Source organism: Glarea lozoyensis, assembly GCF_000409485.1.
Source record: "Glarea lozoyensis ATCC 20868 chromosome Unknown GLAREA13, whole genome shotgun sequence".
Lineage (NCBI taxonomy): Eukaryota > Fungi > Ascomycota > Leotiomycetes > Helotiales > Helotiaceae > Glarea > Glarea lozoyensis.
Window position 1 is genome coordinate 1,428,397 of NW_007360987.1, and position 12,578 is coordinate 1,440,974.

At 47.7% G+C, this 12,578-nt stretch overlaps 3 protein-coding genes across 3 annotated transcripts; all 3 read right to left on the reverse strand.

Moving 5' to 3' along the window:
- Window positions 1-1,584: 1,584 nt before the first annotated feature.
- GLAREA_10422 (MFS general substrate transporter) lies at window positions 1,585-3,396 on the reverse strand (the record flags this gene model as incomplete). Its single annotated transcript, XM_008080472.1, has 5 exons — window positions 1,585-1,773; window positions 1,823-2,214; window positions 2,261-2,595; window positions 2,643-3,121; window positions 3,187-3,396. The coding sequence occupies 5 exons, from the start codon at window positions 3,394-3,396 to the stop codon at window positions 1,585-1,587; spliced, it is 1,605 nt and encodes a 534-aa protein (XP_008078663.1).
- A 2,559-nt stretch (window positions 3,397-5,955) lies between these two features.
- Window positions 5,956-7,380, reverse strand: GLAREA_10423 (beta-lactamase/transpeptidase-like protein; the record flags this gene model as incomplete). Its single annotated transcript, XM_008080473.1, has 4 exons — window positions 5,956-6,117; window positions 6,215-6,920; window positions 6,969-7,245; window positions 7,296-7,380. 4 exons carry the CDS (start codon window positions 7,378-7,380, stop codon window positions 5,956-5,958), a joined length of 1,230 nt encoding a protein of 409 aa, XP_008078664.1.
- A 2,124-nt stretch (window positions 7,381-9,504) lies between these two features.
- GLAREA_10424 (P-loop containing nucleoside triphosphate hydrolase) lies at window positions 9,505-12,436 on the reverse strand (the record flags this gene model as incomplete). Its single annotated transcript, XM_008080474.1, has 6 exons — window positions 9,505-10,025; window positions 10,084-10,287; window positions 10,344-10,376; window positions 10,431-10,607; window positions 10,673-11,045; window positions 11,096-12,436. The coding sequence occupies 6 exons, from the start codon at window positions 12,434-12,436 to the stop codon at window positions 9,505-9,507; spliced, it is 2,649 nt and encodes an 882-aa protein (XP_008078665.1).
- Window positions 12,437-12,578: the final 142 nt, after the last annotated feature.

The window sequence follows — 12,578 nt, forward strand, 5'->3', positions numbered from 1 at the left end:
GTAACCCCCCTCACACCACTCCCAAACCCCCTTCGCCTGTCCCGTCCCCCCTTCCTCCACCCCCCTCAACGCCCACACCACATCCTCCCTCTGCCCAGGATGCCAGTCCCCAAACGGCACCACATACCTCCCCCCATCCCCCCCTTCCACGCCCCCATGCAACCCCGCCCAAAGATTCGTATACGCGCCCATAACACTCCTGGACAACAGCGGATAAAACGGCCAATAATAGTACCACGGACAAGTCCGCCACGTATTCGTATGCAAACTGCCCGGATTAACCGCGAGATGAACGACCCCAGCATCACGCGCGGCGCGCCGATGGTATTCGGATGCTAGGAAGTAGTTCGCGGCTTTGCTCGCCGCGTAGTGGAGATTGATATCCGGTCCGGGGTTGCTTAATTGTTCGATCCGCACGCCTCCCAGAGGAGCCATCATCTCGACCAGTATACTCGCCGTCCAGATCACCCTCACAGTATTCTGTGGCCGCGACTTTGCCGTGGCGATGAGGGAGGGCATGAGGAGTTTGGTAAGGAGATACGGACCTGCGACATTCGTCGCATAATGCATTTCCAGTCCCTGTTCCGAGCGGCGCTCGAACGGCGCACTTGCCACGCCGGCGTTGTTGAATAAGACGTCCAACTCTTTCGATAGCTGCTTAAACTGCTTCACAGCCGGCGCGATGGTGGAGAGATCGGAGAGGTCGATGTGGATGTGATGGAGTGTGCCTGGTGTGGAGGAATTTGAGGATTCTTTGATCCGATTCATACACGCGACAGTCTTCCCCTCATCCCTCGTAAACATATACACGTTCCCGCCTTTATCATACAGTATCTTTGCGAGATCAAACCCCACACCGCTCGTGGCGCCTGTGACGATGAAATGTTTCCCGGTTTGATCGGGGAGGTTGGCTTCCGTGAGGGGCGGTTTGGGCGGGAAGAACTGCTTGTAGATGAGGGAGAGGTCGGTGGACATTGTCAGTTTAGACATTTTTGTATGAGCGGAGCGCTGGGGTGCTCGCTTTTGGTTGTAGGGGAGTTTCTTGGGGGGTGTTAGGATGTATTTGGGCTGTGTGTTGAATGAGTGTTTGAACTTAGAAGGTTTTCGCTAGTTACCGAGTATAGAGAGAGAGCATTAGATGGGTATTCGAAGTGTATATAAAAACAAAACCGAATAACAGGAAATCCTATGGCCAGGTGGGTTAGTTGGCTGAGGTTGTTCGTCTTACTCACAACACTACCAACACAATAACCCCACTTTACCAACTTTCCAACACAACTCTCACCACACCCTAACAGGCTGAAAGGAAAGCCAAGTCATCCTGATATACATGTATCAGGGAACTTTAGATTACTGAATCAAGAACCAAAGCACACAGAAAGCAGTATCAAGAACGAAAAACAAGATACTGAACATGTTGGGAAGTGGAAGCATTATATCAAATCTAATTTCACAATATGCGAGTAGAAATTATAACATAGTAGAGCGAACAAGCGATTACATTGAAACATTAGCTATGGTAAGCAACATATGCCATGCTCTTCAGCAAAATACTCATCAAATCATTGCAAGGGACATTTCCATCTACTCATCATCATTGATATCGATCTCCGTCTTCTTCCATTTACGCGCTGGCACCTTGCGTTTGAACAAGATGTCAATCTCACGGTAAGATCGCCCCTTCATCTCAGGAAGGTAGAAGTATGCGGCAATCAAGCAGACGAGACCAGTTCCACCCCAGACGTAACCACATTTACCACCAAGGTTTCCACCCTACAATATGTCAGTGGTCATTTCGGCAGACTCAAGGTGTAGTACTTACAGTTGGGTTGAGCATATAACTTGCGAGGAAAATGCAAGGAATTTCGACAATATAGTAGCAAGCACGTCCAATACCAGTGGTAAGGGGTCGAAGACGGATAGATGAAGTTTCTCCAATAATGACCCAGGATGCAGGAGCAGGACCCAAAGTAAACAGAACCGAGACGATCAATCCCAAGGATGCCTGTGCAAGACTAGCCGCGTGCGATGCACCAACCGAGGCTGCAATACCGAGACAAATGAGTAGAAATACGTTGATTGCTGAACCCCAGAGATAAATGGTTCGTCGACCGATGTATGTGGTTAGGATCCAAGATAACATGACGAAGATCCATTGTAGGGCAGAAGTAATCAGACCAAGAGCGAATGCGGTGTCAGTGCTTATACCAGCCTCTGTTCTGAATCAGTATGATTTTTAAAGGGCGATGACGAAACTTACGCTCGAAAAAGTAGACGGCCTGATTCGCAATCAAGTTACCAGTCAAATTCTGTGCCAGGTACACGCAGCAAACGATAAGAGTACGGTAACGGTCAACACCTTTCCATAACTCGAGGTGATTTGGTTCCTTGTCGGACAATTCAAGCTCAACGGTACGACGCATCATGGCCACGGTTTCACCTGGGTTCGATCTGGACTTTCGTCCAAGACGCCCAACAGCATTGACTGCCTCATCGAGACGACCTTTTCGCACCAACCACCATGGTGACTCTGGTGCACAGAAGATAAGAATTGCAAGTGGGGTTGGGAACAACCATTGGAGGGCGATGGGGATTCTATCATCAGTCAGTTAGGGTTGATTGCAGTGATCAACTGCACATACCTGTACGCGTCCGCGTTGGGACTGGTGTTGTAATGATATGTGACACCACCCACAATGATACTACCAATGGCCCAGAACATTTGCAACATCTGGGTAGCAGGAGCACGAAGTCTCAGTGGTACAATCTCACTGCAGTATGCCGGAGCGTTGGCAATAAAGATACCCCATGGCATGCCCTCGAGAAGTTGAGCGACAAACATAATAGGAAGTGAGTTGGCAAAGTAAAAGATGAAGATGAAGCCGTTTAAAGCCATCAAACCCGTGATCGTTGCCCATCGGTATCCAATACGACTGGTGAGAGGACCGGCGAGGAAGACTCCGATTAAAGCACCGAGTTGGCCTGAGACTTGAAGGGCGGACTGCCACTTGGTCTCAATCACGTATTTGCCGGTCGCAGGGTTGATGATACCGAATTCTCTGGTGAAGGCGGGTAGAGCGATGAAGTTACCGATGAGGAAGACACAGTAAGATTCCATGATCTGAAGGGTTAGCATGGGATTCGTACATGGGATTGATCCACGGATCGGTTTCAATATCAACTTACAATGGTGCAAGACATGACGAATGCCCACAGAGATGCCATCGGATATGCTTTCACGGCCTCCAACACGCCCATGTTGTGTTCGGCATTCTCTGCCTCAATGGCACTGGCCTTGTATTCGGAAGCCTTTGCATTTTGATCGAAGTTGGCAGTGTCTTCGATCTGAGCCTTTTCATCGGCCATCTTGACATCGTGGGTAGTATCGATAGCCATGGTGTCTATCTTCCTAGACGGCTATCCCTGGATGATGAAGATTCGAGATGAAGTAAAGAGGGAGAGAAGAGGGAGAGGAGAGAGCGTGTTCCTGAGATCCAACTGTCGTGACGGCGAAGGTACCACCCTTTATGCCCTCCATATCGCACTTGCCCTCTCCACTTCCCCTTCCACTTCACATCCACTTCGTGCCAGTCCACCATTGCTCCAGACCTCTAGCCTCCATTCTCCAGACGCTCCATTCTGGGGACTCCATTTGCTGTATACGATCCATTCTAGTTCGTCAAACTAAGATAAGATTCATGTCGGGGACATTGTGGAGCTTGTTTAGGCTTGGGTGAGCTTGATTACGAGTCTGCCGGCCGGTATGGAAGGGAGATTCCTGACACGTGCTCGGCGCTCATCAACGGGTGAGATGTCCTTGTATGAATCAGTTAATAGCGACGAGGAGAAAGTAGTACGAGCGGCAAACAGGAAGACGCTGGCTTGGCTTGAACAGGTTACACAATCGCACTTGTCAGTCGTGACTTGAGCGAGGAAGAGGAAATGTCCAGGGGTAGCGGGGAGCTACCCAATCTGGGGTCGACTATCTTATACGCGGCCCAATGGGGAAGGTGGGCTAACGGAGCGGCCCCACTAATATCCCGCTGATGTTGTGCTTCGCTTGGTAAAGATTCCGCCAATCAAGTCTGGACCGAGGATCGAGCCGAAGCCACGTCGGCACTACCCTTGAAAATACCTGGATTTCGTACCTTCACAGCAATTGCCATCCCTTCACAAATAATTTGTATACGTTGTCTAACTCAATTTCATACATCAACAGTTTTTCTTAACCGTTCTGCTACTCTTTTCTCCTCTTGAAATCGATTATTTCGGTTATCTTAAACCATCATTTAGGGAACAGTGAAATCAGAGGATCCCAACTACTGCGGAGACCTCCACAGAGACATCTCAGCATGACGGGGTGACCCCGTATTAACCCCATTGCCCCAATCTTTCTCCGTCTTCGAGTTTTTCCATGTTGCGAGACAGTCAATCTATGATCCAAGCATGACCTTCTGCACCGGTTCATCTCCACCAAGAAACCATGTGTACAGGAATTTTCCATTGGACGTGCTTCCCATTTTACGAGTGGTCGTAGATGATGACCCATTCGCGGTAGGCCGGCTTAAGCTTCTATGAATAGCTATGACCCCTCGCTTTTAGATTGATTAATCGTTATAGTCTTTAATTCGAGACAGGTAACATGGAAGAATTATTTCTTCGATTTCGAATCCACCTTGTAGTGCCGGCCTTGACTCAAGACCGAGACCGTGGAGTCGGTGTGGAAAGCTTGATTTGATCTCGAACAATATATATTCGGTATCTCGCATGTGATTCACGTCTTGGATGCTGTCATCATCAAAAGCTTTGATCTCTGTCTCCATTCTCATTTATCTCTTTCCTCAATCTCTCTCACCTGCTCAATGTTCAGTTCAGCAATTCCCCTGCCATATCATTTCCACTTCTTCAACTTCCTCTGCACACTCTTCGCCTCGTATTGCCATTCTCTGAGTCGGATTTGAGGATCACTATTCGCGTCCTTTAAATTCATTGGGGTTTCCCACAGTGCATTTCTGCCTTTGAAGATTATTGTTATTTTACCTGTCTTTTAAACCAAAGTATCGGTATCGGCAGCTCACGTACCGATCCCGTAGATCTGGTAACCTCGCCGCTGGAATGCATACGATCTCTTGGCTTTTCGATCCCTTCCGCTCGCCTCTCGAGACTTGTGATCTACAATATCACATTAGAACCTCCTCTTTTTCGGAATAATTTGGCCTGTGACTTCTAAATAATACGCACAAATCGCCACGTTCCACACAAAAGACAGTATTCGCTCGGAACTTACGGACCCAACTGCACTCGTCTACGGACGATCCACCGATTTAATTGGCGGGTTTAGTAACACCTACAGTTGAGTGGCCAGAGTACCCTCAGTAATCGTAATTGAGAGAGATCCGTACGATCCTATAGGCGCTCTTGTTTGAGTCTTTTAGCGCTTCGTGCAGGAGAGAGTAGCTGACAGGTTACTAACAGTAGCTGCGGGGAAGATTACGCTTACGCGCAACAGAACTACGACGGCTTAATTTCCGAGCGACAGATCTTCAATCATATCTAAACTGTGGTTGATAGGTGGTAGGCACGTGTTCAAGATCATCAAGATCATCAACTGCGGAAGTCTACAACGACCGAGTTCTCAAAGACGGCGTGGATACACTTTATAACGTGCTATCATGCTACTTGAGTGACATGGCTTGGAGTTTTAGACCGAATCAGTGAGGCGAATAGAGCTTAGACAAGTCTTTCACATAATGAAGAGGAGCTTGACCTCGTAGAGTGCAATTCTAAGATGTCGAATACCTTCTTCACTCACGTAACTCAATCGAGGAATACAGAAACCATGCTTACGTGGTGCAGAAAGCAGAAACTCATAAAAAAATTCGATGATAAAGCCATCTCCGTTCGACAAGACCCAGAAATCTTCGACATGATTCTTGATCATTGAGATATCCCACCTCAACGACCTTCATCCCCACCCACCACCTCCTCCCCAGCTTTTGCAAAAACATCATAGATCCCCTTCTGAAACCCCTCATGCAAATCCATAATTCTCGGTTCCATGGGAGGCATCACCTGCGCACCAGCAATACCACAAAGGCCCTTTTCGCGGTCGATGAACTATGATGAATCAGCACTCATTACCAAAATCAACTATTAAATCGACATTCAAAAACAGATACCACACAGTCAACGTCAACATAGTCAAAACACTCACCCAAACCAAACACGGCAATCCCCCCCAAAGCACCGTTCCCTTGCTATGTCCCCCCTCAAAACCCTCCTCACAAACCAGTCCGGCAAAACACCAATCCTTCCTCGCCTCCCTCGGGACTCCCACACCCAGAATAGTATACCACATATCATCTGTTTTGATTAACTCATTAAACGCCTCCTTACATACATCATCTAACTGCGGTCTCCAAAGCTCCTCATACGAGGCCTTCGACAATAACTTCGGATCCTCACGCATGACCGCCTGCAAAAGCGTGAAATAAGCAGGCATACTAGCAAACGCCCCTCCACCACCAAGACAATCCGTCGCGCCGGCATTCATGTCGAAATCTGATGCATCGACTGCGATACCATCAGGATCTAGCATCGCCAGCGTCGCCATCCTTTCTTTCATATCCTCCCTCTCCTTAGGATAAAACGTGATATCATCAAGCCCCAACGGCGACCAAATATTCGCTTTCATGTACTCCTCGAGTGTAAGCCCCGTGGCTCTCTCGACAGCTTTCCCAGCCCATTCCAGCGAGCACCCGTACATCCACGATGTTCCGGGCTCGAAAAGCAGCGGGAGTGTGCATTTCTGCGGGATGGTGCCGCCGAGCCAGGGCGTTTCGGAGCACGAAACGCGCCAGGAGGTTAGGAGGGGGGTGATGAGGTCGTATGTGTAGCCGGAGGTGTGGGTTAGGAGGTGGCTTTTTGGTCTCTTAGAATATGAACATGGCTTTTAGGGGGAGGTATACCCCAGCGTCATTTTCTTGGTCCTAGGTATGATTGTGGCTTCATTCTTCACCTCGTCAAACGCCGTAATCACGCCGAACTCACTGGTTTCGGGTAGGATATCAGATACATCCGCGTCGAGATCTAAAAGCCCTCGTTCTACGCATTGAAGCACAGATATTGCCGTCATGAGTTTGGTGCATGAGGCAATGCCGAGGATGGAATCTAGTTGCATGGGCTGAGGAGTGGAGGATTCGGCGAGAGAGCGGACGCCGATTGTCTTGGAGTAGTGGAAAGTTCCTGAAGGTGATTTTAGTGAGCTGTATATGGTAGGTGGGAAGTAAGTATACCGTCTTTGTTACTGGCCAGGAGGGCAACACCTGGGAGTAAACCGGCCTCGAAGGCATCTTGGTAGGTTTTTTCAAAGTCTGCCATTTTGTATGGAAAGACTCAATTCGGAACTTTTCTTTGCGGGGAGAAACCAGCTTCTTAAAACTTGCAAACAGATCCTTCCAAAGATCTTGGCATGAGGGGTTTGTTGGTTGGATTTTTAAGTTCTGACTGGAAAGTGTTGGTGTTGGTAAACTACATTCTGACTGTCAGAAATTAGCTCGCACCTGTGATTAAGTAAGTAAAGCGTTTCGTCCTCATTTACCCTTTTGTTAAAGATGGGCTTTGATCCAGTAGATGAAAAATATGCAAGCTGAGTTTCTGCTTGTTCGGAAATTAGAAAATGTGTTGTCGCGTTTCGTGGACTTACATGGTGCGAGATTAATACGGCCGTTAATTGAAATTTGACACCTCCTGGCTCCCTGAGAATAAAAGGAGTAAATTGCCTAAATATCCGCACTTGCGTTGTCATTTGTTATTTTCATTCATACGAGAGAGTGTGTTTGGCAATCAGTGAGAAAAATCTGTCAAAAAGTGAAAGAGATCAAACATTTCAACCCATAATATAGATTCTCTTCTCGCGTTGGAACTCCCGCGTATTTGAACAGCAATGAAGGTTTCTCCAAAGGGTTACGATCGTCTGCAAATGTATTGCAAAACCTGGTTTAACTGCCGATTGTACTTGCACTCCTAGTTACCTTGTGCCGCACAGGATTGCGAAACGTGTACTAATGAGAAACTGTTAGTTCTGTAGCTGGTTGCACGACGGCGATAGATTGCTGACTTGAGTAACCTCGAGAAGCGTAGTCTCGATAATGCGCTGATAAGAAACCATATTGATCGCACCTCACAGTGAATCTTTGTACACATGTGTATTGTATTTTAGCCTACCCTTAATCATCCAATCAATGAATGATTTTAAGATACCCACGGCGAGCTTTCACGCGCAGATTCCAGGACTTACCTGTCAAACACTAATTCATCTATATGTCCCTTGAGAATACAAGGCCTTCGAGATAATGGCAGGTACATGCCCACACACAAAAAGGAAATTCGCGTTTGGCAGTATTCGAAAGACGATTTCCGAATTAGTGCTTAGCCAATTTTCCGAAATGAAGATGTGTCGAATGATAGGTTCCTCATCCTCTGCGTCTGGGGGTACTTTCAGCTCCGACGTCTCAGACAGATCAATGCAACATATCCATGCTGATTCGTCAAGGAACAGCAGTCTGTCCAGATATATGCCGGCAATACAGCGAGAGCCTGAAGGCAGCAACGATTTTCCTCGTGTAACCCTCGCTGGTTTGGTAGAATCTGGATAAAAAATTGTCGGTGTCCGCTAGCTACAAGGGAGGAGGTTTCAATATCCAATTGGCCGTTCAGAGCTGACCAAATTGTTCGAGAAACATTGTCGTAGCCAAAACTAGAAATTTCAGTAGAGGATACCTCGCTAAGATCAGCCCACGAGTGCTAATTTTGAGGTGAAAAACGCGAGTTGCCATCAGCTCGTGGGGATTTCTGCATAGTATTTAACTATAAGCTGGGGTTAGTAACATCCTATTTGCTAGTTTAATTAATCTTACTTAATTACACTAGAAGTTTTCGATTTCTATTTAAAACTACCGAAAACTTTTACAATGTAAGTAAGAGATTTATGTTAAAGTGTCGTACTATAAAACTTACTATAAAACTCCAACACAGCAAAGAACACAGATGTGTAAGTTGCCTAGCCTTGATCTGCAAGCTCAGCTATAGACTAATAGTAAAAGCGGAAAGCAGCAAAATCTTCCTTGAAGACCAGCACAACCAATGGCATCAAATTGTGAATTATTCCGATTGCTTCACTCTTAATTTCGCAGATATCTCACTCGCAGTAGCATCTTGTTGATGATTTAAAGCATGATGTATGTAGCCTCTCACGCGACTGTTGTTTGTGAGGTGTGCGCAAGTGAAGGGTATGGTTCACTCCAGTTTACTTTTGACTCGAAAGAAGGTCCTCGGAAGCAGATGTTCAATTATAATTGCGGCAATAGGAAGTGGCCACGAGCTCGGAAGGCGATAAAGATACGTCGTATAAAACCAGCTGCTTGACCCAGCGTCGGAATCAGACCCCTCATCATCATTCTGGCATTTTCCATTCTGGCATCTCCTTATACAGGAGGATCGAACTCAGACAGACTGCCCTCCAAGCATATGCTCATCATTCCTCTCCAGCCTCGCCCTTGCGCGATCTGCCTCGTCCTGCTCCCCAATACTATCCATATAGCTATGAAACTCCCTACTCATCATGACCACACTCGCAAAATGCTCCTGCTGAACATCGATCGTCTTCTCCGGGCTCCACTTCGGATCCGTCGCGGCCTCGTATCCCGCCAGCGAGATCGCCGTTTGGAACGCATTGCGGATCTCGCGGCCATTCCAGCTCAGGGCTTTCACTTCCGCGTCATTCAAAATATATTCTTTAGCGTACTTACTGACTTCGATCTTGGGCCCGTCGCGGTTAGGGGTCGCCATGTCGTGCTCCAGCTTGCGGAAGAAGCCGTTCCAGATCCGCTTCCGTTTGGGCTCGTCGAGGGGCGCGTAGCCGATCACGACGTGCACGCGAGAGAGGAAGGCGTCGTCGATCTGCCCGATGCGGTTGGTGGTGAGGAAGAGCAGGCCTTGAAAATACTCCATTTTACGCAGGAACACTATAATTCGATAATTGTAAGCGTGTGAATAGGCTGAAACATGAACGTTATTTCCTACCGGAGACCAATCCGTTTCGGGCGATGTCTGATCCTCGACGGCGCTCAAGGAAGATGTCGGCTTCGTCGATTAGCAGGATTGCTTCCCACCGTTCGGCTAAGCTGAACCATTTGGTCATTTGCTTTTCGATCTTCTTCTCATCCAGTCCTATATCTGCGATGGTTAAGGAGATCAGTGGTCTTCCTGTGGCTTCTGCCGCGCATTCTGGTTGACTAGTAAGCAAATGAATATTTAAAGCGGGTGTGGTATATTTCACTCACCAACCGTGTATGTCTTGCCAACACCCGGGGGTCCTACCACTCAATGTCAATTTCTCTGTTTAAATTACCGGGGCGGGCACGATATACCGTGAAGCAAGACGATTTGGCCTTCGCCTTTCCCCTGAATGAAATCTAGCTTCCATGCTCGATTCTGCGGGTGAGAGATGGCTTTGACGATTGCTTGTTTCGTGGCTTCCATAACAACACTGTCAATCATGTTTACTCTTTTTGGCACTTCTGAGATGTAGTCAATGTCAAATATTCCTATCGAGGACTGTTAGAGAACAACTTTAAATTAACGAAGTGAGGGTGTCCTGAACAAGGCTTACTCCATTTCTTTGCTAGGACTGCGAACCCGGTAAGGTATGGGTCGAAAAGAAGAAAGTGATGTTTGGTGAGTCCCTGGCTTTCGACGGTCAGGTTTTTGTAATTGACCCATTTGAAATCTGGTGTGTTGTGTGTGGTCTTTGCGGCATCTTCACCGTCGCCTGATAGGCCACCAGCCACTGAGCCCGCTGCTGAACTCGAGTACCTGGGCTCGTCATCGGGTTCGGGAGCACTTGAGGTTGAAGAAACACTCGCTCTTCTGATGCTACCAGTATTCGAGGACGTCGTCACCGATGGAGTTTCTTTATAGTCTGCGTTTTGCTGCAGCGCAAGATTGCTGATTGGATCGTTGTCAATAATAACAATCCCCTTGAACTGGAACTTGTCAGGAGAACATCGGGAATACGGAAGTTTCTTGCACTAACCACCTCATCGCCGTCACTTGGCAACTTTCCGTTGTAGAAGACCTGCTTATGTCTATTTTGGCACAGGCGAAAAATAGTCTCTCCCCGGGTTTCGAAAACCCTTCGTCTTTTCCCACCATCTTTGGTGTCCCAGTATTTGCACGGACAAGTATCGAAAGAGGTGATATCGGCTTCTCCCTGGAATTTCAGGATGTAGACTGACCAAGCCTTGCGTTTGAGGACTTTGCCATCGAACGCCAGATGCCAAATCTTAATTATAAGATCGCCATCACGATCTAATAATGTACCTATGACAACTCCTCCCATGATCTTTTCTTCTTTGGCAAAATAGACGTCGGTCCCGGGCCGGAACATGTACCAAAGTTCATCAAATTGGACGGAAGGAATCTCTTTCGACAGGCGACCCCCAGCCTTCTCTTTGAACCTTTGATAGCGTGGTTCGAGGAAATCTACCAGATACTTAGAATGCTTGATCATTTTCGCGACTTCATCTTTCTCATCTTGTGTTGCGTTGCCCTTTGAAAGGTTGTAAGTCGAGTTGCCCGCGGTCGAAAAAGCTTTGATCTCATTGCGGTGATGGAGGAGAGGCTTATACGGCTCGTGAATCGTGAAGGTATCACCAGTGTGATGGTTGTATAGCCTTTCCAGTGGATAGTAGTTAACGATCGATTTCAGCATCTTAATCAACGGCTGGGAGTGTATGATAACTCTGCTTTCTTCAATCCGATTGATTGCAATTTCATCCAAGCTGTAGGGAATTGGCACTTCGGAGAGTTCTGGTTTTGGCTTCTCCGAATTTGCATCTGGTTCCTCGTCGATGATGACATTGCCAGTGTCGCTGAGCGGCATGGGTTTGCGTTTGTCCCGTGCGGCAGTCCCATGGATCGCGGTGACGACCTCTAGGATTGGCTGAGGTTTCTTCTCTTCCTCTTCTTCCACAATCTGAGTAGGTGCTTGGAATTCCGCTGACACTGTTTCTTCGACTATGCGAATATTCGTGAATGGACTGCTCGAGTAGAAACTTGGCTTCCAATGACGTCCGTCCTGCCACTCCAGTTGGTACAAGACTGGAGGTACAGCGATTTTGACTGTGTAGTCGCGATCTGTTGATACATTCGTTCCAGAAGGTACGGCCTTGTCTATATCGACTGTGCCAGGAGCTGGCTGGTCCACGAAAGCAACATCAGAAACTGCCGTCGCTGATGCCATTAGGGATGCATGGTTATTGTCCATTACCGCTGAAGATGTTCCGTTCTTAGCGGGATTGTCACCATTCCATGCTGACGATCCTGTCTTCGAGGACATGGATTGGGAAACATCGACTGTCGTCTCACTATCCATGATGCCTCACCCTTTATATAGCATCAATGCGCCTCCTCACCGGCAGCTATTGTCCTTTTGTTGTTGCGGAGGAAAGAGCTGGGAATCGAGCAGAGCGCCTCAGGGGAACCATGCAGTGGACAAAATAACCTGGATTTTTTGG